A 27,987-nucleotide genomic window follows, 5' to 3' on the forward strand; every position below is an offset into this window, starting at 1 on the left:
CCTGGGGCCCCTCGCCGCCGCGCCTGGCTGGTGACCTGGAAGCAGACGTGCGTATGGGAGGCCCGGGGCTTTCGGTTCCGGTGCATCATAGGTCAGTGCAGTCGCTGCTTCCTGTCCTCGGTTTCCCGACCTGGGCAGTACGAGGTGGCCGTGGTGTGGCTGCTCCCAGGGGCCCATGGCTGAGGGTGACGTAGGGAGCGACCAGAGGCAGGTGAGGGCCCCCAACTGCAGCCTGGGAGCCGGGACTCGGCGACCATCAGTTCGCACGTGACCAGGCTGCCATTCAGACTCCCATTTTCCCACTTCAGGCCTATTCATTAAGTTGATGGTTTTGAGACAGTGCCTCTCTACACAGTCCTGGCTATCCTGGAGCTGTACTCAAAGAGATCTGCATGCCTCTGCCCTCAGAGTGCTGGGATTCAAGGCGAGCGCCTTCACACCTTGCTGTCATTACTTTTTAACCCTAAAATAAATTCTTCAGCGCCTGGTTAGCAAAAGCGGGGAAAACGCTAGCGAGTCTTGTTCCCAAATTAAAAACAACAGCAAACCTAAAACAGAAATACCAGTGAGAACTCAACAGGAGTATGGTGTTAATGGTGTGGGAATGGCCTTTTCACTGGTAAGTCTCATTACAGGATGTGTGTGTGTGTGTGTGTGTGTGTGTGTGTGTGTGTGTGTGTGTGTGTGTGTGTTTTGTGTGTGTGTGTGCGCGCGCGCGCGCTGGTTGCAATCATGGCGATAGTGTCAGGAAAGCAGACAGCCGAACATGCTCAGAACATTTGACCTCCTAAGACTCATTTTTGTTAATGCCTTAAAAGGTGGTAAGAATAGGTTTATCCATGTATGTTCATTTGTTGACTTTCACACATCGACTTTCAGAATGAGGAAATCGAAGCCATGGCTGCCATTTATGGGGAAGAGTGGTGCGTTATAGATGATTGTGCCAAAGTATTTTGTATTAGAATCAGCGACGACATAGATGACCCCAAATGGACACTTTGCTTGCAGGTATTTTTTTCTTCTTTGTAGCGATTTTTCCAGTCTTAATATATAACTGATGCCATTTGTCTCTTTATGATTATTCCAGTTTGACTTGCTTTCTGGATTGCCTTTGCTGATGCAAATGTAGATATTTAAATCTGAGGTCACCCTCAAATCATGCTTTTGTTGATTGTTGAGATCTTGTTGTTATTCTTCTAATTAGTAAACGTGTTAATGTTCTATTTATAGACTTGAGTGACACTTCCTTTTGTTACTCTGACCAATAACAGAAGGTTTAGACCTGGAAAGGCGGTTAACATTTAAGAGGAAGAGTAGGTTTTGAATGAAAATCCATAGAGCAATACTTGTCTCTTTATTGAGACTCAGTTATTGAGTACTTAGAATAAAATAAAAGATTAATTGTGCATTATTGTTTTGCCTACATGCGTGTCTGTGTGAGGGTATCAGATCTCCTGGAACTGGAGTTACAGACAGTTGTGAGCTGTTATGTGGGTGCTGGGAACTGAACCAGGGTCCTTTGGAAGAGCAGCCAGTACTCCTAACATCTGAGCCATCTCTCTAGCCCCCTTAACCTTATTCTTAACTTTCATCTTTTATAGTTTCTCTGCCAAGAATTAGCTTCTAAAAACACAGATAACCTAACAACATTTTTGTAGAACCATAAATATGATGGAGGAGATTTTCACTTGATAGCATATAAACCAATGGTTTGTCTTTTGTCTAGACAAATTAGAAACTTGGTTATTGACTGACTTTATAAATTTAGTTGCTTTTCAGCTGTGATCAGTGTAAGCAAATTTGCTTTAAAACTTCCTTGTAGGTGATGTTACCGAGTGAATACCCAGGTACAGCGCCACCTATTTATCAGTTGAAGTAAGCTATATTTTTAACTTTACCTTTTTATAGAAATATTTTACTGTCAAAGATAGTTTTCTATACAGTCATTGTGTTTATACAAAATACTTTGTTTAAAATCAATATAGAAATTAAAAACATCTTTTAAGTTAGTGTGAGCATTTTACAGAATGACGTAAAACACATTGATACATACTGCTTAGTATAACAGAGTCCGAGTTCACAGAGGTCAGAACGCTGCAGGACTGTGCTGAGAGATGGGGAAGAAAGCTTCCTTGTTGCTCGGCCTCCTAACCCAGCTCTTGGATTAACTTCAAACTGCCAGCCTTCGTGAACTTATCCAGGGTGCTTGACACTTGTGCCTGCCTTCTCTGTCCATTGCTGTTGAAGGACCACTTCTTAGTAGTCCAAGCTTCATCTGCGTGAGTCCTGACCTGTTGACGAAGTGGGCTGTGACCTGCCTCACCTTTAACTTCATAGTTTAGCAAAGCCATAGGAACAGAGCTGCATAAATTGGCTATGAAAAGTTGTATCTACAAGTGTTGTTTTTGTGTATGTTTCAAAACTATGCCAATAAAACTAATAAAAATGGTTCTTTTTTTTTTTGGTTTTTTGAGACAAGGTTTCTCTGTATCCCTGCCTGTCCTGGATCTCGCTCTGTAGACCAGGCTGGCCTCGAACTCACTGAGATCCGCCTGGCTCTGCCTCCCCAGTGCTGGGATTAAAGGCTTGCGCCACCACCTCCCAGCTGGTTCTGTGTTTTTTTATCTATTGCAAATGATACATACAGAATGCTTTCAAATATCTTTTCAGAGAAAAAGGCACTTTTGTAATCCCATGGCAGCGTGCTGACTCGTTGGGCTCATTTTTGGGAGTAACCTATTAGTTAGTCCAGCTTTTGCAGCCAGAAGAAGAAAATGAGAACTCCTGGCCTTGTGGCAGACATTACCGATCTGGAATGTTAAATTCCTGAGCAGGTTCAGTCACTGATGCAAATTTGGGCAGGTTTCTGGTACCCTAGGAACTCAGCTTCTGTTTTTTTAGGTCATTAAAATTCAGTAAGATTCGTGTTGATTTTGTTATGGTTTCTTGAGCAGGTTGAATGAGTTAAGGCAAATGAAAACATTTTAACTCTGTATAGATTTTAAAAACACATTAATGAATATTTGAAATACTCATCTAATTCTTGAATAATTTTCTTTACTGTGTTTTATTCAATCTTAGTGCTCCTTGGCTGAAAGGGCAAGAACGTGCAGACTTATCAAACAGCCTTGAGGAAATATACATGTAAGTGACAGGTAGCTTTTCCCAAACACTCTGCTAGTGACTTCTGCTCTGCGTTTTTCTTGACAGATATGTTCATACTTTCCCTGAACCTTTTGTTAGGCTCATTAACGAAAACATTCACTTTAAACAAACTAAAAGGTTAGTTACAAAACTCACATGTGCATTTGATAGAAGAATGTGGCAATATTTAAAGTTGGAAATATAACACTTATTTGGCCTCTGAAGGCAAATTCAGAGATACTGTTCTTTTTTTTTTAGACTTTCAAAATATTTAATTGAAGAGTTAAAAATAAAAGCAATATATTTATTGCTGAATGTGGGTTTAAGCAGCTATACAATTTATGGAGCAGTATGGATATGAATTAACTATTTAGCCTTTGAAGGTCTAAGGTTGTCATTTGAAAATTAGTGACCTCATTAACCACTTCACAGTATTTGTGTACAAAATCAATACTTTATGTTAGCACATTGTGGGGTGTGGTTTCTATTTAGTATTAACTATCTGGACCATAAAGGCATTTGTTTTCCCCATAGTTAACCTTCTTGAACCTTCCTGAAGCTTCATCATTATCTGCTTGATTCTTCCTTAGCTAGCCTATGAAAATAGGCTTTGATTTTGGTCAACAGTTTCTTGAATTTAGCTATTTTGCCTTAGCCTAAGCCTTACCCTGGAAGAAAACATATTTTCATAAGAAGAATCTATAAGCTTCCCAAGTTCAATAAGCCTAACAAAAGTAAGTAGAATTAGTGGAACACACACGAAATAACAGACACAAGTTCATTCCACATACTTTTAAAAATTATCAGTCACAGAGACAGTTTTCCATGAATTATTAATCAAACCTCCTTCAATGTTTTCCCGCAAAAAGGACAGTGGGGGGAAATGAATGTGCATACTTCTTCAAATTCCTAGATGTGACAGCAGCCCAGAAACAGACCCAGACAGTACTGCAAGGTGGTAGGTGCATTGAGAGATCAGGCCCAACAGCAAAATGGCCGCCAGAATCCACCAGTGTAGGGGATTTGCTTATAACATGGGACAAAGAATTTCAGGGTTTATAAAGTTTGTCTCTGAAAAAAACATAGAAAGAACAAGGAAAGAACCTGGGAGATGCCTAATGAATTTCCAAGTTCCTGTGTCTTAGACAAGAATTTCAGAGAAAGCAATACTACAGGGAGTAAGGAAATGAAGAACTCCCAGGGCATCCGTGGCCCCAGTGAGGTTAGAGCAGATTAATATTAGTTTGCTGAGTCTTACAACTGCTATGCATAAACAAATGTATACCAGATTCTATGCTAGTTTTTTTTTTTAAATTTTTTTCTTTATTAAGAAATTTTCTACTCACTCTACATACCATCCACAGATCCCCCCTCCTCCCTCCTCCCACCCTCCAGCCCTCTTTCCCAAGTCATCCCGAATCCCCACATCCCCCAAATCGAGGTCTCCCATGGGGAGTCAGCAGAGCCCAGCACACCGAGCCTAGGCAGGTCTAAGCCCCTTCCCACTGCACCAAGGCTGTTCAAGGCGTCACACCTCAGACACTGGATTCCCAGAAGCCTGCCCATGCACCAGGAACAGATCCCGATCCCCCCAAACAGTTCGAGCCAAACAACCATCTTCCGTATCCAGAGGGCCTAGCCCAGTCCCATGGGGGCTCCACAGCCACCAGTCCACAGTTTTCACTAGTGTGGCCAGTCACAGAGATACTGTTCTTGTTGTGTGTATTCTTGTAGCATATGATGAGTGAAAATGATGATGGCAGGATTCAAACCATAATTATTTGTTAAAGTTCTGAATACTTTGATAGTTCTCTTGTAGTAATCTAAAAGACCAAGATCCTACAGAGGCAGTGTTATTGTTCATTCAATAATTCACCCATCCATCAAATACTACATGGTGGGCAGTGTGTTAGATTCGGGCTACACATGGTTTAGCAAAACTAGAAATTATCCCTTTTCATAGTGTTTAGAATTTTCTAGTGTGGTAGGGGAATGTATTACCTACAGCATTGAAAAAGTGAATGTAACTCTGGAGCTGTGATGGGCGTTATGATAGTGATTGAGTTTGACAGGTTTATTCTGGTCTGGGAGTCTGTAGGTGGCTTGTTGGACTAAGAGCTGAGTAAATTAGCTCACATACTTTCAGTGAGAGGCCAGAGCATAGTCATGGTGACATGAAGTGGGTGGTAGGAGACAGACTAACCCTGTGGGAAAAGACTGGGAAAGGTGGACAGGAAGATCGGAGTTTTGTAGGTTCTGTTAGAGATTTTTTTTTCTTAGCCCTAGGAACCGGTGAATGCTGAATTTTGAGAGGTGGGATGCCAATGCTAAGACTTCAGTTTGGAAAAGTTAGCCTAGTTCTCTTGTGATTGCCTGAAGAGCAACAAGAATTGATGTAGGAAATTTGTAAGGAGACTGATAGGTCGTTAGTCAAGAGAAGATAAGGTTCATTTGGATTAATGAAATATGTTGATTTATTAAACCAAATACTATTCTGGATTATCAGATTTTTTTTTTTTTTTTTCTGAATCCAGGTGCTAGTAAGCATTCTATTGTATGTTCTAGGTGTCCTGTTTGGTACAGTGAGAGTGCCCCCTTTATGTCCCAGGGATCAAGGCCAGGTTTCTTTTCCTCCCAAAATATTTAATTAGAAAATGGTAAGTCATCATGGAACCCATATTACTTGTCCTTCCTGAAAGACCTTTCTTGGGCCCCTACTTAGTGATTCTGTTATCCTCAGTATATAATTATTTCTTTAGTTAAATGTTTTTGATGCCTGTTTTAACATTACTGGCCATTCTAACAATTGTATTTCCAACATGCTTCTTTTTGTAATCCAATTACTTTTATTTAACTTGTCTTCACCACTTAATGTAGAATAAGGTAAATATACTACAGGCTTGCTTATAGTTAATTATACAGCTGGTGGTCACTTTTCAGATCATACCTTACTTGACTGCTTTATTTCATGAAAATCTTTCCACCCCTGACTTCCATCGTGTTAACACATTTGTCTCCTGCTTATACCAATGCCATAGCTTGTGCGGTGGCCTCCTGCCTACCTGCTTGTGATTCCGAGTCCTGGGTACTAGGAGAAGCCTCTTATTGGACAAAATTTGCCTCTTCTGACTCACTCAGAGGTTTTAAACAGTTTGTTCTAAAGATAAGAGAGAGGTCATAATGTTTTGATTAGTAAAAGTGCTTGAATAATAATTGCAGTCTAATAATAGTATTTTCACATGTGATAAATAGCAATATGAATTGTATTTTTTAAAAGTTTCATGTGACAACTTTTAATGATTTTATATATTTCCAGTCATGGGCAATAAATGAAAAGTATTACTAACTTTAAAAATCAGATATAAATCTACCAACATAATTTTTAATGTTTATATTTTCAAAATATGATATTGAGTTTTATATATCTAGAGCATTTTACATGCTAAATTTAATATTTGCCCATATAAGAAGATAAACTATGATTAATGGCCACTTACGTGGACAGGTAAGAAAGAAAGAATCTTTTGGTAAACATTTTTTATTTTCTATATACTGCCTCTCTGCTAGGAATTTGGGATTTAAAAATGAAGACAAAGAGCTAGGTGTGATGTTACACACCTTTGATCCCAGCACTTGGGAGGCAGAGGCAGATAAATCATTGTGAGTTCAGGGTCAGCCCAGTCTATGTCTTGAGTTCCAGGACAGTCAGGGCTGCATAATAAGACTGCCTCAAAACAAAAACAAAAGAAACAGACAAATAAAACAAAGCAAATTATAATGGCGAGGCACAGGATGTAGTTCAGTGCTAGTGCTCCTGCCTAGCATGTGTGAGGTACTGGGTTTCATCCCCAGCATCACAAACACACAAATCAAGATGAATGAGGTCCTAGGCTTGGCCTTCAGCAACGCACACACACACTTGTGGATGAATGTGTGCCTCATAACATCAGCAGCCTGTTAGGCTGTGTTAAGGCTGTTTTGGTCAAGCTTCTGGAATCAGCTTTTGAATAGCATACTTCTTTGTGTTTATTCTCATACCGATAGTATGAGTATAGTATCGTTGTAAGGATTAAGTGACATCCATGTAATAGACTTTATTTCGCACACAGTAGTGGTTTGTTAGCCTTGTACCATTTTTTTTTCTCGTTTTTCGAGACAGGGTTTCTCTGTGTAGCTTTGCGCCTTTCCTGGGACTCACTTGGTAGCCCAGGCTGGCCTCGAACTCACAGAGATCCGCCTGGCTCTGCCTCCCGAGTGCTGGGATTAAAGGCGTGCGCCGCCACCGCCCGGCAGCCTTGTACCATTTAAACAGAACTCTTGAGATAGCTTACAGAGAGCAGGTTTATTTCAGGTCAGTTTGGAGATTCTGTTGCTTTGGAGCTCTGATGATGCACGTGTTTGGGAAAGCAGAATTTCCTACTGTGAGCCAGAGAGTATAAACAAAAAGGAAGATGCAGGTGTTTAGGAGCAAGGCTTTCAGCTTTGCTCAGTGTAATTGCCTTCTGATTCTATAAAGGCCTTCATCACAGCAATGAACGGCAAAAGTTGGAAGACCAGTATTTTGTGTTTGTTTTTTAAATAAGTCACACTCCTAGTGGATAGTTAAAAGATAGAAATGAGCCGGGCGCTGGTGGTGGCCACGCCTTTAATCCCAGCACTCGGGAGGCACAGTCAGGCGGATCTCTGTGAGTTCGAGGCCGGCCTGGGCTACCAAGTGAGTTCCAGGAAAGGCGCAAAGCTACACAGAGAAACCCTGTCTCGAAAAACCAAAAAAAAAAAAAAAAAAAAAAAAAAAAAAAAAAAAAATAAGGGTGGGGGATTTAGCTCAGTGGTAGGAACGCTTGCCTAGCAAGCGCAAGGCCCTGGGTTCAATCCTCAGCTCAGAAAAAAAAAAAAAAAAAAAAAAAAAAAAAAAGAAAGAAATTCTTGTTGCAAGAGAAAACAAATACAGTGTAATACTTCTAATACAAACATTTTGTACTTTAGTGGTAGACTTTTGGGGGGTCTGTGGTAGAGAATGATTTCTACTTGACCCAGAAAGCCTCATAGCCACAGTGCCTCTTTGCACTGGATTCTCGAGCAGCAGCCTTGCTAATGCTAGTGAAGACAGAAACCGCAGTGTACGAAGCTCAGTAGTGCTCTGGCCTGTGCGTTCTTGGGAAGCCACGGTGAGGAGAAGACATCTGAAGTGAAGGTTGAATTTCCTTTGTTGCTTTGGGAAGTGACCAATTGTAGAAATTCTTCCAAGGTATTATTTTTCAAATGTTGAATGAGGAGTCAGATGTAGTGACCCTAGTCTGTAAGTCCAGTGCCGAGACTGAGATAGGAAGAGCATGGATTCAAGGTAGCCTGGGCTGCATCGTGAGTAGACATGTAGACTCACTTGGGCTACATACGTTAAGATCTTGTCTTAAAGAACAAAATCAGAATGTGAATTCATATTTATGAAGGGACGATTTTCAAGTTTCAAAGGGGCTAGTGAGTGCAGACTGGGGTAATAAGCATTTTGGCACTTCTTATGTATAGTAGGTGTTCAGTATACGTTAGTGTTAAAATCACTAGGGTGATGGTGATATGAGGAATTCAGTAGAATAAGAGTGGGAGATAGAACTCCGTATAAAGCCGTGTTCTTGTGTAGGAATGGTTACCAGCACTAAGAACGGGCTGACATTACCCTGCCCCCTGCCATAGCCCCAGGACCTCATGCAGTGCAGTCTCTATACTAGAGGCTCTGAAAGAGGGAGGACCCCCATGCCCCAATGTCACTGAGTCTTGTGTTTCTCCTGAGCCTCCTAGATTGAAGGTTCACCCAGGACAGACAAGCCTTCAGCAGTGTGTGCGTGTAGATTGTACAAATCCATCCCATAGGCTAGAAGTGTCCTTAGCGTTAGCTGTTTGATCGGGGAACAAGATGCAGGTGACTTGAGCTTTACACCTCAATTCTCAATTCTTATTTCAGCTCAGGCCTTTTTTACTTGCTGGCAAAGCTGTTGAGCAAGAACAGAGCTGTTGATCTCTGTTCTCATCTTCATAATGGGGAAGTCATGACACTGTCTTTGGACAGTTCTAAGGATCAGCTGTGTTAGTGTATATGTTCTTGGGACCTGGTATACACTTAATACATTGGAACTTGCATTGTCCAGAGAAGAGAGGAGTGAATATCCTTTAAAGAAATTCTCTGTCTTTAGAAACCTTTCCAGTTGATGTCTTTGCTTTCTACAAATAAAACTTGCAAAGAGATACAGCAAAGACCATTTTAGTTCCAGGAGATATGTACCAATGAGATGGGTGGGTTTGACAGTCTGTAAATGATTGAAAAGTGCTTGTTTTGAAAGTTTCTTTTGGTGGGTACTGATTTTGAGAGGAGTTTTAAAGGAGAAGCAGGATGGTGCTGCTATGACATAGGTCGGACACTTCTTTAAACACACACCAAAGCTACCGTAGTTAGAATCGCTCCTTAAGCATGAGATACTTGGTCCTTATTTTATTGATGTCCTATCATTTAACTTCAGAACTCAAAACACATTCTTTTTTTCAGTGATTTGAGATGAATTTAATTATTTGAGGCAGCCAAACATTTGAAACCAAAATGAATCAATTATTCAGTAGACTAGTTTGTCAGAAAACATGTTATGGATATAAAACTGTTGAGTTACATGTCTTTTAGATCTCTTAAGTTCCTGAGAGAGTCCCGATATACTCTGTGTATGCCGTGTTGAAGGATCTGTGGGCCAAACAAGTAGTTTGACTTGTTCAGAGAGTTGAAAAGGGTAGTGATGATTGGACACGAGTCCCAAAACCACCCATGAATGGAAACAAATCATGTTGACACCTATCTTATCTGTGTAGTGCAGATTTAGACACCTTCTTTCCTTTCTTTGGATGCAATTGTTCTCCTTAATTTAAGTTGTAAGTAAGGTCTATTCATTTTGGAGCCATTTGAAATCTTTAATGTTGGTATACATAATATATGTTACTCAGACATAAGTGTTGGTAAATTTTATGTATTATATATTTGGAAAGGCATGGTTGGATTTTATTACATTGACTTGGGGTTATAATTGTAAATAATTTTTTTGAATTTGAGAAGGTAACATTTTTGAAATAATGAATTTTATCCCTGGATTTTATTTAGACAGAATATTGGTGAAAGTATTCTTTACCTGTGGGTGGAGAAAATAAGAGATGTTCTGATACAGAAATCCCAGATGACAGAGCCAGGTAAGACTGAATGATAATTTTCTGTCTTCTAATTTGGAGTAGTTAAATTTTCATATGAATGCTATGATTGAAGTTACACATGAGAATCTGTATTCTGGTTTGTGGTTTCTTTCTTTCCATCTCCTCTCCTCTCCTCCCCTCTCTCCCCTCCCCTCTCCTCTCCTTTCCTTCCTTTCCTCTTTCCTTTCCTTTCCTTTTCCATTCCCTCCTCTCCCCTCCCCTCTCATCCCCTCTCGTCCCCTCCTCTCCTTTCTTTTCCTGTGTAGCCCTGGCTGCCTGGGACTCGCTCTGTAGACTAGGCTGGCCTCGAACTCAGAGATCTGCCTGTCTCTATTCCCCTGTGGCTGGGATTAAAGGCATGTGACACTATGTCCTACAAGGTTTATGGATTCTATATCATAAAAAGAAGTTTCTCTTGAGAGTTCACTTACTCATGTAGTTATAGTAATTTCTTTCTATAAGGTTTCTCTGTGGATTATACTCCTAGAATGTAGAATTTTGTGGGGAAACAACTTGAACCTAAAATACACTGTTTGAATGTCATTAAGGTATTATAAACTTTGTAGAATGCCTTATGATTTAGATATATAAATTAGATATTAGTCCTAAACAAATCTAGTGTTCATCAAAAAAGAACTCTGAGAAGTATTTTGACTAATAATAGTATATAGAGTTTAATTTTAAAATAGACTTTGAAATTGCGATGCAATTCATACATCACAATCATTCACCCTTCTAAGTGAAGGAGTAACCTTCACACAGAAGCTGACAGCATTGCCCCACCAGCAGCCTTTTGTTAGACCGAGGGCAGGCAGAGTGGACGACAGCGCAGGCTGGGCTCCATCCTGCACCTGCCCTGATCCCCCTCCCCCCTTTGAAGAGACAGAACTCTGTTCCCAGGTAGCCTGGTGTTCCTTCTCAACTGCTTTGTATTGTCACCACAGGTCACAGGTGACATTGTTTTCAGTGTTGGGGGGAAGAATTCTAAAGAACCCTGTAGCTTATTTAGAACTTTTAAAAGAAGGTTATTTACAGAGAACTAATTATGTTGGATGTTTAAAGTTGATAGCAGTATGTGAGTTTTCAGATCACTTTTACCATTTTTCTATAGAACAAATATTTTTACTGCTTTGTTAAAAATCAAAGAGGAGTGGAGGGCTGGAGAGATGGCTCAGAGGTTAAGAGCACTGACTGCTCTTCCAGAGGTCCTGAGTTCAATTCCCAGCAACCACATGGTGGCTCACAACCATCCGTAATGAGATCTGGCACCCTCTTCTGCATACAAAATGAATAAATAAATCTAAAAATAAATGTAACACTTGAAATAGTTTAAAAAAAAAAGAACAAAGAGGAGTGGGGAGAGAGTGGCGTAAAGACACTAATCTCTGTAGCTTTTTTAAAGTGTTTTCTTTGACTTTTGGATCCATGTTCTGATTTTACAGAATTCAGAGTGTGTATGAGAAAGAATAAATCTCTAGAAATTCTCAAAGCGAATTTTGCCAGCTTGTCTTGTAGAGTTAGAATAGCTGTAGAAATTGAGTATGTTACCAGCAGAACTCTAGAACTCCAGAACATTTGGGGTCATTCAACTCCCAGGAAATTAAACTCATTTCAGCAGTGACCTTCACCTCCCTAACCTTGGCTCTTCACATTTGGAAGTTACTGTTTTGTGGTGAAAAGTACTTTAAAATTTTATTTTAGGAATTTTGTTTGGGTCTTTTTCTTTAAAGTTGTTTTTTGGACTGGGAATGTAACTTAGTAGTAGAATATGTACCTGACATTACAAGGCCCTGAGTTTGATCCTGAGCACTACCAAAACAGCAGCCCACTAAAACAAGGGTATATATATATGTGTGTGTGTGTGTGTGTGTGTGTGTGTGTGTGTGTGTGTGTGTGTGTGTGTATGTGTGTGTGTGTATGTGTGTGTGTCCGTGTATGTATACATGTATGTATACACACATGTGTGTACACGTATACACACACACACACAGATATATATGAAAATCCTGTACCCATTATGTTCTATTCTAATTTTTTGTAAAAGTTAAAAAAACAACAAACAGAAAACCTTGTTAAAGAACTATATTAGGGCAAGAGTTAGTGATCAGGGTTTAGCATGAGAATTTTCTTTGGGGCATCTACTTGTCAAATAATTAAGTAATTTTATTTCAGTATTATTTTGTTTTTTATTTTTCTAGAACAGAGTCTTTAAATTTTTAAGTATGTCCACACAACTTTTTAAATTTTTAAAAGAAATCAGAGCTTATTTTAAACTTACAGAAGAGTAACAGAAACAGTACAGTAGCTCCTTACATCCTTAATCCAACTCCTTTGTCATCTTGCATGACAGGATGTGCAGAGCCTGCTGGGTCTTCCTGCCTTTGCCTCCCCATCAGTGGGAAGGATTCTAGGGATAAAATTCAGCTCCTCAAGCCCTTTAATGGCGGAGCTTCCTCTCCAGTCCCTTTTGCTAACTTTGATAACCTCGACACTTGTGAATTTTCTGACCATTTATTTTATGGAATGCTAATGGTTTGGTCTTGTTAGTCCTTGTGATTGGAGTGAGCTGTTTTTGGTGAAAGTACCTAGAAATGATACTGCATCCTTTACATACAGCACACTGAGAAGTCCATGACTTCCGTTTGCTTCCTACTTGCACATGACAACACACCGGGAAGCTTATGAGACCTGTTTGCCTCCCGATTGTTAATGTTTACCTCGATCCTTTGGGTAAAGTGGTGTCCACCAGTTGTCTCCACCGTAAAGTTAGTGTGTTGGGCTTCTCCAGAAAAACAAACTCCATATGCTTATATGTATATCGAGCTTTATTTTGAGGAATTGGCTTGTAAAAGTATGAGGATGGCAAGTTTGGAATTTGCAAGGACCAGCACAGTATAATTTAACGTTGCAGTTTATGTTCAAAGGTAGTCTGCTGGAAGAATATCCTCTTCATGGAGGTCAGTCTTTTTCCATTAACTTGGATGAGGCTCCTCATTGTGATGGAGGACAAAGTTGGTAGATGTAAATGTTGTTCCCATCCAAAACATGCCTCCATCATCTGTAATAGTGTCTGTTCAAAGATCTCCGCATTAGGGCCTCACTAAGTTGACATGTAAAATTAGTTAATCATGACAGTTAATGTCTTCCCTTTTGTGTGGAGGAGATTTGGGTTTTGGTTGTTGTTGGTTTTGTTTTTGGTGGGAGGAGTAGGGTCTTGGTATATTGCCCAGTACTCAGGTTGGCCTCAAACCCCAGCTCACATAATATTCTCACTTTCTTCTTCCAAGACTGTAGTTTTGGGGGAATGTTCCTTAAGGCTGTGCTGAGGCTTTTCCTTTTCTTCTATCAGTACTGGGGATTGAACGACGGGCCTCCCCATGCAAGGATGCCCTGCCCCTGAACCACCTCTCCTTCCCTTCCCGTTCTTTCTTACACTCTTGCCTGCAATTTCAGTACCCATCGGTGGATCTTACAAGATCTTTATCACTCTGATTTTTACCTCATGATGAAAAAGTCCCATAGCCTTCATTTATTTATTTTTAGAATTCTGTTGTAAGAAAAAATCATGATTTTTTCTGTTGAAGAATGATGTGTAAAGGTTAAGATCCAATTATTTTTCTTTTCTTTTTTTTTAATATGTACCACATTTTATTTTTTTTTCCCACGGATTCCCTTGTTCTCCCCCCTCCTGCCCCACCCTCCAGATCTGCCTGCCTCTGTCTGCCTCCCAAGTGCTAGGATTCCAATGATTTTTGTAGGTTTAATTTCTTATTTGCTTCATGGCTCAGTCATAATGTCTCATATTCACATAGGCCCAGATGTAAAGAAAAAAACTGAAGAGGAAGATGTTGATTGTGAAGATGACCTCATTGTAGAACATCAGCCAGCAAATGCAGTTAAAACAGTAGACTTCAACATCAGTGAACATGTACCAGGTACAGTGTTTCTAACTAGTTCCTCTGGAGGAGATCAGGTGATTCTGCTCTTTGGGAGGCCTAGAAACAGCAAAGGCTCATGTGTGAGGGAGTAGTTGCTTGCTTGCTTGCAATGTTGAACTGTGTTCCCTTCCCATTAGCCTTTTGGTTAGCAGTAGCCAAGACAGGTAGGTTCTTTACCATAGTTAAGTTACAGTGATTTGTGAACTCGTTGAGAAGGTAGAACAACTGGAAATGATTGCACTTCTGTGGAATACTGACTGGATGTAGTACTGTTATGTTGAATTCCACTATGGGAAGTAGGAGCAGTTTTACTAGAAGACATCACATTACATTATATTATATTGTATTATATTATATTAATGGTATATTACAGCCACACACTGTAAAGCCAGTCAGAGCTTTCCCACTCCAGAGGTTGGCCTATATGGAGAAACACGTTGTGGTGTGCGTATCTGTCAGTCATTGGTTTGAGTAGCCCTTTACTCTCACAAACTAGGTGCTGCACCCACTGAAGTACAACAGCAGCCCACGGTTTAAGTCAGTCCGGGCTTTGTAGCACTTGGACTGAGTGGTAATGACAGGTGGAAATCATTTCTCTGACATACGATAGATTTATGAACTTTTACTTAAAGTTTAATTTTGGTAGGTAATTATTCATGCTGCTTTTGCTTAACTTTTCCATATAGTATTATTTATATCCCAGTTCTTTTCCTTTATTGCTGATTTTCTTTTTAAAAAAAGGAAAATTAATTCTTTGGCTTTATAGAAATAGAAGAACTGCCTCCAGTTGACCATGGCGTTCCTATCACAGACCGAAGGAGCACTTTTCAGGCCCATGTGGCCCCCGTAGTCTGTCCTAAGCAGGTGCGTGACTGAATCTTGCCACCTTGACCTTTCCACCAGTGTGGTTCTAGGAGATGTTTCCATCTCACTGTTATGGCTTCACATGACATAGACATCATTTATTTGTTTCCCCACTCCCACATTCCTGTGAGCATGAGAGATTTGCTTGTTTCTGCTTTAAAAATTGTGTGTAAACTTTGCTTTTTGTTGAGGATTAAACTAGCTCATGTCGGTTCTAGACAAGCATTCTACCACTGAGCTACAATATTAGGGTTGTATTTAAACTCTGATTGGATCTTATTCGTCAATGAATCTTTAAGAAAAACGTGTGTTACTGTAGAAAATCATGCTTACCAGCTGATCAGAAAGAATGATTTGTTCTACTGAATATGCGAAGCTGAGTCTGTTCTACTGTTCCCTGATGAGGGAGGGCATTTGGGCCCACATGCCAAGTCCAGTCTCCCACATGTTGTTTCTTGGTGTTCGTCGACCTTATGCCTACCAAAGGATGCAAATGGCAACTCATTCTTCAAAACCACTGTTTGTAGGTCCTTGACTCTCTTATGTCTTTCCAGCAGGATCTGTCTATTGCTGTGATCTAGCAGAAATTCTGTATTGATATACAAGGTGGTTCCAATGCTACATATACAGTTAAATAGCAACAGGGAAAGTGCCATTGTTCACACTTCAGGGCTTAATCTCCTTCCTTTGGACTCTGTTTCTACTCTAACCTCCACCCCGCCCCCCATCCCTTCTTTTCTTTGCAGTGCTGGGAATCAGAGCCAGAACCTCATACATCTGGGCAAGGGCTCTACACCCCTAGCCCTCTAAGAGCCTCTGAAGCCTTGACTCTTAGGAATAGAGTTCCTTTTACAAGGACTTTACTCTCAGGAACAGGGAGAGGACTTCTTCTTCTTCATAGATGTGTGCTCAGGAGGACTGCTTTCCTATTCAGCTGACTGACCTTTTCGTTTGAAGTCCATTCTGTCCTTGGCCTTTGTTCATAATCCTCCAGAATCCTTCTTAGACACTCTCTTCTGAATTTTCCATCCTGAACCCTCTTTCTCTTCTTGATCACAGACCCTTAGACAGTGTGAGAACTGAAATATTCTTTAAGATGATTGCTTTGCTGTATTGATCCAGAGTCTGAGAACTTGAAAGTGGTGGCTGATGACCGCAGATTAAATTGGGTCTCTTTGAGTTCATCTCAGGTTTTTTCCACTATTTCTCTTGAGTTTGTAGCAATCTGACTATATCTCACTCTCTTTTCCACCCAGTCTCCTTTTCACAGAATCTTTACTGATTTCCGTCACAAGGGAAAAAACCTAAACTCTTTACACAAAACCACTTGTGTTCAATTCCTAATTTACCGTTAGGTGAGTCTTGCATCTTCTTCATGGTTTTTTGTTTGTTTGTTTTTTTGTTTTTTTTCGAGACAGGGTTTTTCTGTGTAGTTTTGGTGCCTGTCCTGAATCTTGCTCTGTAGACCAGGCTGACTTTGAACTCTCAGAGATCCGCCTGGCTCTGCCTCCCGAGTGCTGGGATTAAAGGCGTGCGCCACCACCGCTGCCCGGCCTTCTTTATGTTCTTAAGGTGCAGCAGGTAGCATTTCCTCAGCCTCTCTTCTTATTCCTTATAGGGTTGACAAAGGAAATACACACCTTGAAGCTGAGTCTCAAGTAGGCATAGTGGGACATACTTATATTTATTTATTTATATTTATATTGAAATGTATCTGTTGTTGATTTGAAATTCTGTTTTGACTGGGTGGTTTTTTGTTTTGTTTTTTGTTATTTAGTTACTCATCTAACCTCCTATTCCTTGCATTTGCCCTCTGAGTGAATTTCTTCTTCATGCCTCTTCCTTTCCCTTGCATTTTGATGCAGAAGAACTGCCACTTACAAGAGCTGGGTTAGAACTCCCCCATGAAGCGTGCTTGGCTCCTAGAGACAGTTGTGATTTTGTAACATTGGGAGCACGCAGTTGCTGTACACCTGCCATAGAGTGGGCACAGTCAGGAACGTCAGAGCTAGTTTCTGGAAATGCTTGCGTTTACATGAAAAGTTCTCTACATGGGGAACACATTTTCATTCGTTGTGCCTTCGACATACAGACTAAACATCTGTTGGTAATTAGTGCTCAGAAAGTGTCTGCCCTATTAGGTCACTTCAGAGCTTAGTGGATTCTTTAAGTGAATGTTTTGGTATAAGATGTATATCAAATCACTTTAATTCTACTTTTATAGCATTTACAGAGTAAATAAAAGTCATATTTGTTTATTTATATTATTGCTTTTTTTAAAGGTGAAAATGGTTCTTGCCAAATTGTATGAGAATAAGAAAATAGCCAGTGCCACCCACAATATCTACGCCTACAGGTGAGCGACTGTCAGCCTTCAGACTGGGTAATTCATGAGCAGTGCTTGGGAAACTGTGCATGACTTTAAAATGTCACTGTTTTTACTGTAATAGTAGACCTGTGAGATAACACGAACTGCAGGAAGAGAAAGGCATAGCCGGAAGGCATCGCCTCCTGCCAACTACAGTTGCTAGTAGTCTGTGTGTGCTGTCTTTTCTGTGAGAAGTTCACTCTTTTCAATACTTTACCTGTGTCCTGTTTTTTTAATTTAATAAAAATTTTTTCTGTATTTACTTGATTAAAAACCGTTTCAGTGTCTTACAATACTTGATTGAGGTTCCACACCTCGATTTATTTAGCGTTTCTCTTTCAGCGCAGTTTTTCAAATTTTCGCTATTGTAAAGCGAGTCTGGCAGACATCTTTTGCCCACGAATTAGATTATTTCTGCAGAGTTGATTGAGTTGGTTCATATTTGTGTGCACACATGCACATGTGTGGGGGATGCTTTCCTGTGTGTTGGGGCTTGTCCTCTATTGCTCTCCACCAAGCTTCTTGAGACAAGGTCTCCTGCTGAGCCTGGAGCTCATGGCTTTGGTTGACTCACCGGCCAGTACACCCTCAGCATCTCCTGGTCTTTGCCCTGTAACGCTCAGTGCTGGGTGGTCACAGGCACACATGGCCACGCCAGCTTTTCACGTGGGTCCCAGGAATTCAGACTTAGCTCCTCATGCTTGTGCATAAAGCTCTTATTACTGAGCTGATGAGGAGCATATCTACCAGATCCTCACCTTCTTTTTAAAAAGTGAAATGCAGAAACAATTAAAAAGAACATAGTTTTATAGTAGAATTATCAAAAAATATGAATCCTTTTGAAAGTTGATATGTGTTTCAAATTTTCCCAAAGGCTATTTTTTTTTTTTTTTTTTTTTTTTTTTTTTTTTGGTTTTTCGAGACAGGGTTTCTCTGTGCAGCTTTGCGCCTTTCCTGGGACTCACTTGGTAGCCCAGGCTGGCCTCGAACTCGCAGAGATCCGCCTGGCTCTGCCTCCCGAGTGCTGGGATTAAAGGCGTGCGCCACCACCGCCCGACTTCCCAAAGGCTATTTTTAAACCAATTTATTCTCCTATAAATAATGAGTTAAGAGTGCTTTTGTAGCTTACCTTGGGGTTTTGACTGCAAATGTTTGCTGATTTGCAAATGAAGACATGAAGGACATTTTAAAATATAAAAAAAAATAAGACTTAGAGATGTAGTTTAGCCCTGAAGTAAAAAAGAATATAGATATATGGAGTTGGTGTAAATTTAAAATTCGGTTGAATGTTTATAAAATCCAGGTTGGGCAAACTTCCAATTGAGAAGGTTCGGTTTGCATAAGGAAGTTTTCCCTATTAGTAGATTCACATCTAAAAAAAAGAATTTATTTATGTGTATGAGTATGAGCCCCTGAACAGTATCTCCATAGAAATAATGTATTCTTTTTTATTTGCTTATTTATTTATTTTATTTTATTTTGGATAAGGTCTCGTGTAGCCTAGGCTGGCCTCCAACTCGTGTAGCCCAGGCTGGCCTCCAGCTTGCTTTATTGGGTGTTAAACTGATTCTGCTCCTACCTTCCGAGTGCTGGGGTCACAGTTCTATGCCACGTTGTCCAGCAGCATATTGAAAACCCGATAGCTGGACTAACAGAGGAAGAATATGAAGCCTTCACACATGTGGCCTTCATCTCCTCTGAAGCACTTGTGTTTTTCATTATGTCCTAGGAGTGCACCGCCTGTTTCTTACATATCGCCTTATAGTTTCTGTTGTATAAGGCCTCGATGCAGCATGGTCTCAGCAGACGGCTTTCCGTCACTGACGGGAATGCATGTGTAAATTCTTCTCACAAAAGCAGCACTGTAATAAAGAGGAGAAACCTCTGGGTCCTAGTGTCCCCACGGTGAAGATGGGCTATGTGGCCAGCCAACCATAAGAATGCACTAGACAGAGCTGAAGAAGGATTTTAAGAAAAATATGCTAATTTTGGAGGTGATCATATTGATTATTAAATATTGAGGACTAACATTTATTATATGACATATTTTATTCTACTTTGGTGCTTCCAAGTACAGCCCTCCCTATGTATTTTAGGATATACTGTGAGGACAAGCAGGCCTTCCTGCAGGACTGTGAGGATGATGGAGAGACAGCTGCTGGGGGTCGTCTTCTTCACCTCATGGAGGTCAGTGTGGAGTTCAATTTGGAATACGCACTTACAAGCCGTAGAGTTTCCAAGGAAGACAGAGCCCCACTTAGGAAGAAGGAAAAGTCTGAATGACTTGAGACACTGCTCATAAACACTGATTGAGGAGAAGCCTTCACCACTGGACCCGGGACAGTGCAGACAGTTAATCCCTGATGACGTGCTTTCCAGGAAAAACACAAGACTGTCTGCAGCTCTGGGGAACTGCTCTTTGTTTCCTGGCAGTGGCTTCCCTGTCTGTCTTCTCTTCTGTCTTTGTGAAACTCCCTGTTGGTTTGACGCTGAAACATGGGGTGGATGGAGGATGTTTCATTGTTGAAAATTAAATTGCTTATCTCTTTGTCAAGAAAATGTGAGCCTTTTTTTTTTTTTTTTGAGACAGGGTTTCTCTGTGTAGCCCTGGCTGTCCTGGATCTCACTCTGTAGACCAGGCTGCCCTCGAACTCACATTGATCTGCCTGCCTGTGCCTCCCGAGTGATGGGATTAAAGGTGTGTGCCACCACCGCCGCCACCTCCACTGCCACCACTCAGCACAAAATTTATGTATTTTTAACAACCTTGCATTTAATTTTCTTAAGCAGTATTCTCTTCCTTATTAGAAATGTCTCCCTCTTTCTAAAACAGTTATTTACTTTCTGTGTGTGGATGTTTTGTATGCATCATGTCTGTGCACCATGTGCATACAGTGCCTGCAAAGGCCAGAGATGACGCTGGATCCCCTGGAGCTGGAGTTACAGATGACTGAGCTGCTGTGTGGGTGCTGGGAATCGAACCTGGGTGCTGGCAAGAGCAGCAAGTGCTCTTAACAACTGAGTCATCTCTCCAGCTCCTGCATTAACCTTTTTTTTTTTTCTGTTTTCTATTTCTGTTTTTCTTAGGAATCTTGTTCAGTTTTTACAGATAAAGTAGCTTTTAAATTTTGTCTGCATGTATTAATTTGAGTTCCTTTACTGGACTATTTTCAGCCTTAAGTTTTTCCAGGTGCATCTTAGTTTATCCCATCCTTTCTCTTTCCTCCTGCTGGATTTTCTTCATCTGTCTGGTGATCATTGATTGTCCATTAATTTTAAGAGTGGATTATTTTTTCCTCAGGTAGTTTCTTCTATTCATGTATGTGGAGTTTGCTTTGTAACTAGGCCTTTCTCTTGAGAACCTTTCTGTGGGGTGGGGTCAGATAGGAACACTGGTGGCTTCGCTTTAAAGGCAGCACTTGACGAGGGTTTCAGCTGTACTTGTGAAGGTCCTCATCTCTGCAGTAAGTGTGATCAGGAGCAGGGTTTGTTTGTTGGTTTGTTTTTGCTTTTGTTACTGGTAAAAGGCTGCCTGCAGGTAGCTTTCTGGGTAAAAGTCAGTAAGAATGGGAGGCCTGCTTCATGGTTTCCCCTTCGCTCTGACCAGTGGCTCCACAGTTCAGAGTCTGAGGGTGTGGACACTGTACTGACCTACGGAATTCCCTTTGTGCCGACTTCCCTACCTGGGTTGTTAGCAGCTTTACTCAGTGCGTGCTGTTTTAGATAGCGGTTATTTCATTCCTAAAACTCAGGTTTGTGCATATCTGTTTGTGTGTAATTATGCTTCTGAAAACAACAGATTTTGAATGTGAAGAATGTCATGGTGGTGGTATCCCGTTGGTATGGAGGAATTCTGCTCGGACCTGATCGTTTCAAACATATCAACAACTGTGCCAGGAACATACTGGTGGAGAAGAACTTCACAAGTTCACCTGTAAGTCGCCCTTGATGCTGTGGAGTTTGCTGTCACCGTGAAACGACGAAAGGGAAATCAAGACTGGGAAACCTTGGGCATTGCAGTGGTAAAGCTATTGAACTAGAAAGCTGGAGACCTAGGCCTTAGTCAGAATGATGGGAGAATCTGGTTTTATAAGTCTGGTCTGAAGAGTTTATAGTAGAAAAAGCAGAGACCCCTTTAAATACTATCTGTTGTCCATGCCCTCAAACTGAGGTCCCGAGAGATGTGAGCTGTCACACTGAGTCGATGTTCTTGAGGTACCTGTGAAGTCCTAAATTCCGTTAGTGTCGTATTATCTGTGCTTCCCGACATGTCTGTGGATGTCTTCTTTATATCCTGAGTTTGTTTGGCTTATGCATTACATATGTTCATAGCTGTTTATTTAGACTTGGGAGAATGGAGAGAGATGAAGTAATATTGAGATTTTTCAAGCATAAATGTACTAGGTAAAATGCTTTCCTTGACTAGCCTTTCCTGTCGGGAGAGACTATCCTAGACTAAGCCGGAGTGTCTCAGGCAGTGCTCAGGCGTTTGGAAGGCCTTAGGCTTCACCGTGTAGTCTGGCCGTGTGGTTGCCATGAGCTCCCATCTGTACCCGGTGTGGAGGTGCTGCATTGACTGATTTCTTTTCCAGGAGGAGTCATCTAAGAGTTTGGGAAAGAAGAAAGTAAAAAAAGACAAGAAGCGGAGCGAACATTAATCTTGAAACTGTATGAAAGATTAATTTCCGAGTCATTGTGTACACATTCCCGGTGGTTAACGAATACACGAAGACGGCCACTTGACAGCTCCAGTCAGCCAGTTCATCATGGACACCAGCGTTATGTTTCCTTCCTTGGTTCTATCATTTGCCAAAATAGAGAATTTAGGATTATTCACAAGTGTTTCCGACTTGTGTGGAACTGATATGAGCTTAGTCACCGTTTCCTATAACTCTTGGAAGGTGGCAGATGTAGGGCACTGTAACTGAGCTAACTGTCCATTTCAGTTCATGTCAAGTGCCTTTGTTTGGCAGGGAAGACGTGTCTTCAGAAGACGAAATGCCTGATTTCTTGTGATAGATATTCTCACACCGTTAAATGAACAGGCTTTTACTGCTCCTGTAGCTTCTCAGAGCGGGGCTCAGTGAAGACTGCAGCCGTGGAGAATCTTTCCTTGTGATTTCACAAGCTTGTCACTTATCATCTTACAGTGTTCACCATGGAGTAATAGTAAGTGAAAATCCAGGAGTATCCATCTGTGATTATGTGCCGAAGTGGACATTCCACATATCTGCTAGCCCAGTTCTTAGCCCTCCCTTTTGTTCAAAATTGGTGTTCGTGAAATTTCAAAAAGTGATTTTTTTTAGTCTCTGCCTTTTATTAATTCCTGTAATGAAACAGTGAGCGTTGAGTCTCGGGAGTCCTTCCATCCCTTCAGTGTGGTGAGGTGACATTACAGTGTCTCTAAACAGCCTGGGAGCGCCTTCCTTGTGTCCTTCCTGGGACTGTGGCCAACAGGACACTTCAGTAAGGTGAGGTGGCAGAACACCACTGGTGCGGGGAGAGCTGGACTAGTCTGCACACTTGCAGGGAGAGCTGACTAGTTTATGCACACTTTCAGGGGAGAGCTGACTAGTCTGCACACTTGCAGGGAGAGCTGGACTAGTCTGTGCACGCTTGCAGGGGAGAGCTGGACTAGTCTGTGCACACTTGCAGGGAGAGCTGACTAGTCTGTGCACACTTGCAGGGGAGAGCTGGACTAGTCTGTGCACACTTGCAGGGAGAGCTGGACTAGTCTGTGCACACTTGCAGGGAGAGCTGGACTAGTCTGTGCACACTTGCAGGGAGAGCTGGACTAGTCTGTGCACACTTGCATCTATATCTGGACAGTTTTTTAGTTCTGTGATTTTTGTTGAGAGATGGAGGGACAAATCTTTTAATTAGGAAAAACAAATTCTTTCCCTCCAAATTCTTGGCAAATCCCCCTTTTAACAGTGTTTTATTTATTTATTTATGTTTCACCTGCATGTTCCTTTTTTTTTTTTTTTTTGGTTTTTTGAGACAGGGTTTCTCTGTGTAGCTTTGCGCCTTTCTGGAACTCACTTGGTAGTCCAGGCTGGCCTCGAACTAACAGAGATCCGCCTGGCTCTGCCTCCTGCATGTTCCTTGTAAGGAAAAAGACAGAGAGAGTCCCTTTGAGATGTAGGTAAGTTGTATACCGTTATCTATCAGATATGATGCCAGCAATTACTAAGTTCATCAAGTGATCACAGGCCTGTTTGACTCCCCTCCCAAGGAAGGGACCAGAACGAAATTAGGAAGCAGCTTTGGGATGGCACTGGAATGTGGAGCATCTGAGAGTGGGCAGATGTTCTTCTCTGACCTTTAACCCTGGAAGCTCCACATCCTCACTTGGTATTTTAAATAGGAATCCAGGAGCCAGCTTTACACTAGAGTAGGTTCTGAGACAGAAGTCTTATTTTCAACATTATTTAATGTTGTACGTTATCGAGAACTATAGGATAACCTATATGTGTGTATTTGGAGCACTTACCTCTGTTTCCATGAAATGCTGAGTATATCCTATGTATTAACTGTTACAGAACTTAGACATTATTTGCTAAAGATAATTTCACAATATTGACATTTCAGACCTGTGAAAAGTGATAAAAACACTAAAATTTATGCTGCAGGAGGAAGGAGTAATTTTTCCCAGCACACTGATTTTGAGTTTCTTTCCTGGTGTTTTGTCTAAAATGTATTAGGGTTTACAGAAGACAAAACATTTTTTTTTAATCTCTGATCTCATTTCCTTCACTTAAAAATGTTAAAATGTTTTCTTCATTTTACAAGATTACTAACCGTATTTTGTAGGTTGAGCTCCTCAACCTTCTTCACTGCAGGAGGGAGGAGAGATCCCAAATTCTTCAGTTCTAACTCCTGAAATTATGTATTTCACTCTTACCATCAATGCAAAATAATGGTAGCATATTTTTCTCTATTAAGATAGAGAAAAATCATATGTAGAGAATTTTCTAGTTCTCCAGATAATAACTTTCTATAGCCAGGTGTCTGCTGTGGTGTTCTCTATATTATATTAGTTACAATTTTCTTCACATGCTGGTATATAAAAGCAAGTAGCATCTACTTTAATGGGCATAGCAGTAGCTGCATGAAGGAGATGTTTGGAAGGACGTTAATTAGTTCAAACCAAGCACAGAACAGATGAAGCAGATACTGTGTGGAGGGCAGGTTGAATGATGTTGGGAAAATTGTAACCGCATCCAGTCCACTAAAGAGATGACAATAAATGGTGTATACAGTTCTTACTTTTTCTTATGCATGATTTTGTATATATGGCTATTTTTCTTTCCATAAAAATGATATTAAAGTATATATACTGTTTTTTATCCTACACATTTCATATAGAAGTATATTGTTAACATTTTCCCATATCAATAAATATTCTTCTATGGCTTAGCTTGTTATGACTGCATTGTATTCTGTCTCCTGGGTACATTGTAATATACAAACTCATCCCCCAGTTGTTTTTCAGCAAGTTTTTTTTTTTTTTTTTCAGATTTAGCTCTTAGAAGCAAATGTGAAGTATTGTTTCATTGCATGAAGGTTTTTATATGTATCCCTGACTATTAGGAAAATGTGGAAATGGAGTTCTCCATGAAGGGTTTATATATTCTCACAGCGCTTTGTAGACTAGCCACATTGTCCTTTATCCTCATCACTATTACAAATGCTTAAAAAAAAAAAAACAAAGTGAGAAGATAAGCAATGTGGTTGATAAAATTCCCAGTGTCCATAAAAGGCATAAATATAGGAACCCTATGTACCCAGAACTCAGTCTTCCCTAGTAATAGCATCATGTAAAGCCCTTAGTTTCATTTCCAAACTAAGGAAATCCATTCCAGATACAACCCTTTGTTAGATACATGTTCCAGTTTCTCTTGAATATGGAATTTCCTTCCTTCTCTTAGCAGTGCCTGGCGGCAGAGACCCGAATCATCTTCCTCCCACTTTTTGGGCGATGCTGAGCCTAGAACCCAGGACTTTGTACGTGCTAGGCAAGCCCTGTACCACGGTGTATAGTCTCCATCATTTCCTCTTTGTACATCGTGTGTGTGTGTGTGTGTGTGTGTGTGTGTGTGTGTGTGTGTGTGTGATGTCTAAAAACTACTTAACCTCAAGGCCATTTATTTATTTAAAAAAGTGTTTATTTGTGTATGCACATATCAGAAGTCAACGTTTCAGACAATGTCTCACTGAACCTGGAGCCCATCAGTGGGGCTCGTTGGCTGGTGAGTGAGCTCCTGGCCTTATCCTGGTTCTGACCTCCCCCCGCAACCCAACACTAAGGTTTTACATGAGTCCTGCAGATCCAGACTCAGTCTTCTTGCTTGTGTGGCGAGTCCTTTACTGACCAAGGCATATCCCCAGTCACTAAAGAGTTTCTTCCGTTCTGGTTTCAAGTTAGACAGTTTCATGATTTCCTCCTCATCCTAGTTGTTGTTTAAGGTGAAGTCAAAGCTCTTTTTTTCCTTTCTTGATGCATTTTGTTGGCCAGTTTTCACACAGTGAACACTGTAGCCAACACTTGGGTGGAGTGAAGGGACCTGTGCTTCCCGTACCACTTCCCTTACTTCTCACACCGGAGATGAGTTTGGTCTCTTTTCACCTAGATGTGCATGGAACGGCACAGAGCCGTCTGTTGGACTCCTCATTCCAGAGTGACATTGGAAGACTCGTCAGGTAATGGTGTGTAGCAGTGTTTCTTTCTTCTCACTATGTACTATTCTATTGAAAGAACATGACAATTTATTCTATTTATAAATATTTGAGTTTCCAGGTTGAAGATATTACAGTTAGTGCTGTTAGGAACATTTCTTTTTTTTCTTTTTTCTTTTCTTTTTTTTTTTTTTTTTTTTTAAGATTTATTTATTTATTATGTATACAGAAGAGGGCGCCAGATCTCATTACAGATGGTTGTGAGCCACCATGTGGGTGCTGGGCGTTGAACTCAGGACCTCTGGAAGAGCAGTTGGTGCTCTTAACCTCTGAGCCATCTCTCCAGCCCATAGGAATATTTCTTACATGTGGCTTTTAGTGAATGTATGTAGACATTTCTAAAACGTTTTTAATTACATTTTTACTGTGTGTGTGTGTGTGTGTGTGTGTGTGTGTGTGTGTGTGTGTGTGTGCGCACATACGTGTATATGTAGAGGTCAGGACAATTATCAGGAGCTGACACTTTCCTTTGACTGTGGGTCCTGGGGATTAAACTCAGGTCATCAGGCGTGGCAAACCACTAACCGTCTCCCCAGCCTCTTACACAGGCATTTCTCTAGGACATTTGCTAGACGTGGATTTGTGAGGTCATAGGACATGTACATGCAGAGCTCTGACATACAGTGCCCAGTGGTGTGCTGGCCCTGAGTTCAGTGCTGACTTGGGATGTCTGCCAGTTGTTCTCATTCTGGCCCAGTTTCAGACCGTTAGTGAGACGTCAACTGACTCCCAAGGTTCTAAAACTAAGCCAGCGCTAACATGTTGATTTAGGTAGCAAGCAGTTTTCTAGTTACAGCGACTTCTGCTCCTTCCTGCAGTCCATGGATTCTAGTTACCTCACGTCTTCATGTGGTATAGCTTCATTTTCATTGCATGGTGTGATGACATCACTTTCTGGTTTTAGTTTGTATTTCCATGCTGACAAAGTTGAATACCTTTGGTGACCACATTTTTGTCACTGAAGAGACTGAGTCATCTTGAAATGATTTAATTAGGAGTGGATGGTGGGGGCTTGTTACCAAGGTTGAACCAGATATGGAGAAATAAGGTTATAGTTTTTCATCTTTAGGGAGGTAATCTATAAATCTCTACTGGCATAGTGTAATAAATCTGTGAATTATCCAAGTACCATTTTATAAGTTATAAAAATATGGGATATAGTTCTCGGTCTACATTATTATGAGGGTTAAATAAACTGTTCAGTGATGCTTAGGATATGAAAGAATTCCATTCAATCTGATTTTGTGTTTGATGTAGGCTGTTTCTGAGGATTCCAAGGGTACCTAGATCCCTAATTAGACATGAGGTTTCCATATTCTTTGGCTCCTGGGAAGGCATTCTGGCACAGTGAACATGAAGTAGACCCTGTCATTTGACTGTTCATTTTTATTTGTTTATATTAACTGCAGTTTCCCCTCCCTCCTTTCCTCTCAATGCCCCCCAGCTCCCCCAACACCCCCAGCTGCCCCCCATCTACTCCTCCATTTCTCTTCAGAAAAAGGGTAGGCCTCCCATGGATATCAGCCAGCCATGGCATTTCGACTTTCAGTAACGCTAGGCACCTCCTCTCCTAGGAGGAATGGGTCCCAAAGGAAGGCATCAGAGTCAGAGACAGCCCTGCTCCCACTGTTAGGAGACCCACAAGAGGACCAAGCTACATAGCTGTCACATATATGCAGAGGGCCTAGGTCAGTCCCATGCAGGCTCCCTGGT

At 40.9% G+C, this 27,987-nt stretch overlaps 1 protein-coding gene across 7 annotated transcripts; it reads left to right on the forward strand.

Annotated features, from left to right (window-relative positions):
- Positions 1-24,954, forward strand: Impact (impact RWD domain protein). 7 transcript variants are annotated; one of them, XM_052741569.1, is made up of 11 exons: positions 1-91; positions 880-1,008; positions 1,823-1,875; positions 3,082-3,144; positions 10,280-10,365; positions 14,178-14,300; positions 15,070-15,167; positions 17,450-17,523; positions 19,632-19,722; positions 21,335-21,469; positions 22,128-24,954. In XM_052741569.1, the coding sequence occupies exons 2-11, from the start codon at positions 898-900 to the stop codon at positions 22,191-22,193; spliced, it is 900 nt and encodes a 299-aa protein (XP_052597529.1). In that variant the 5' UTR covers positions 1-91; positions 880-897; the 3' UTR covers positions 22,194-24,954. The 7 variants fall into 7 exon arrangements, with proteins under 7 accessions (XP_052597529.1, XP_052597533.1, XP_052597527.1 ...); XM_052741567.1 differs by lacking the exon at positions 1-91 and adding an exon at positions 98-211; XM_052741568.1 differs by lacking the exon at positions 1-91 and adding an exon at positions 226-619.
- Positions 24,955-27,987: the final 3,033 nt, after the last annotated feature.

This window comes from Peromyscus californicus, unplaced genomic scaffold, assembly GCF_007827085.1.
Source record: "Peromyscus californicus insignis strain IS unplaced genomic scaffold, ASM782708v3 Scaffold_17__1_contigs__length_78620276, whole genome shotgun sequence".
NCBI lineage: Eukaryota > Metazoa > Chordata > Mammalia > Rodentia > Cricetidae > Peromyscus > Peromyscus californicus.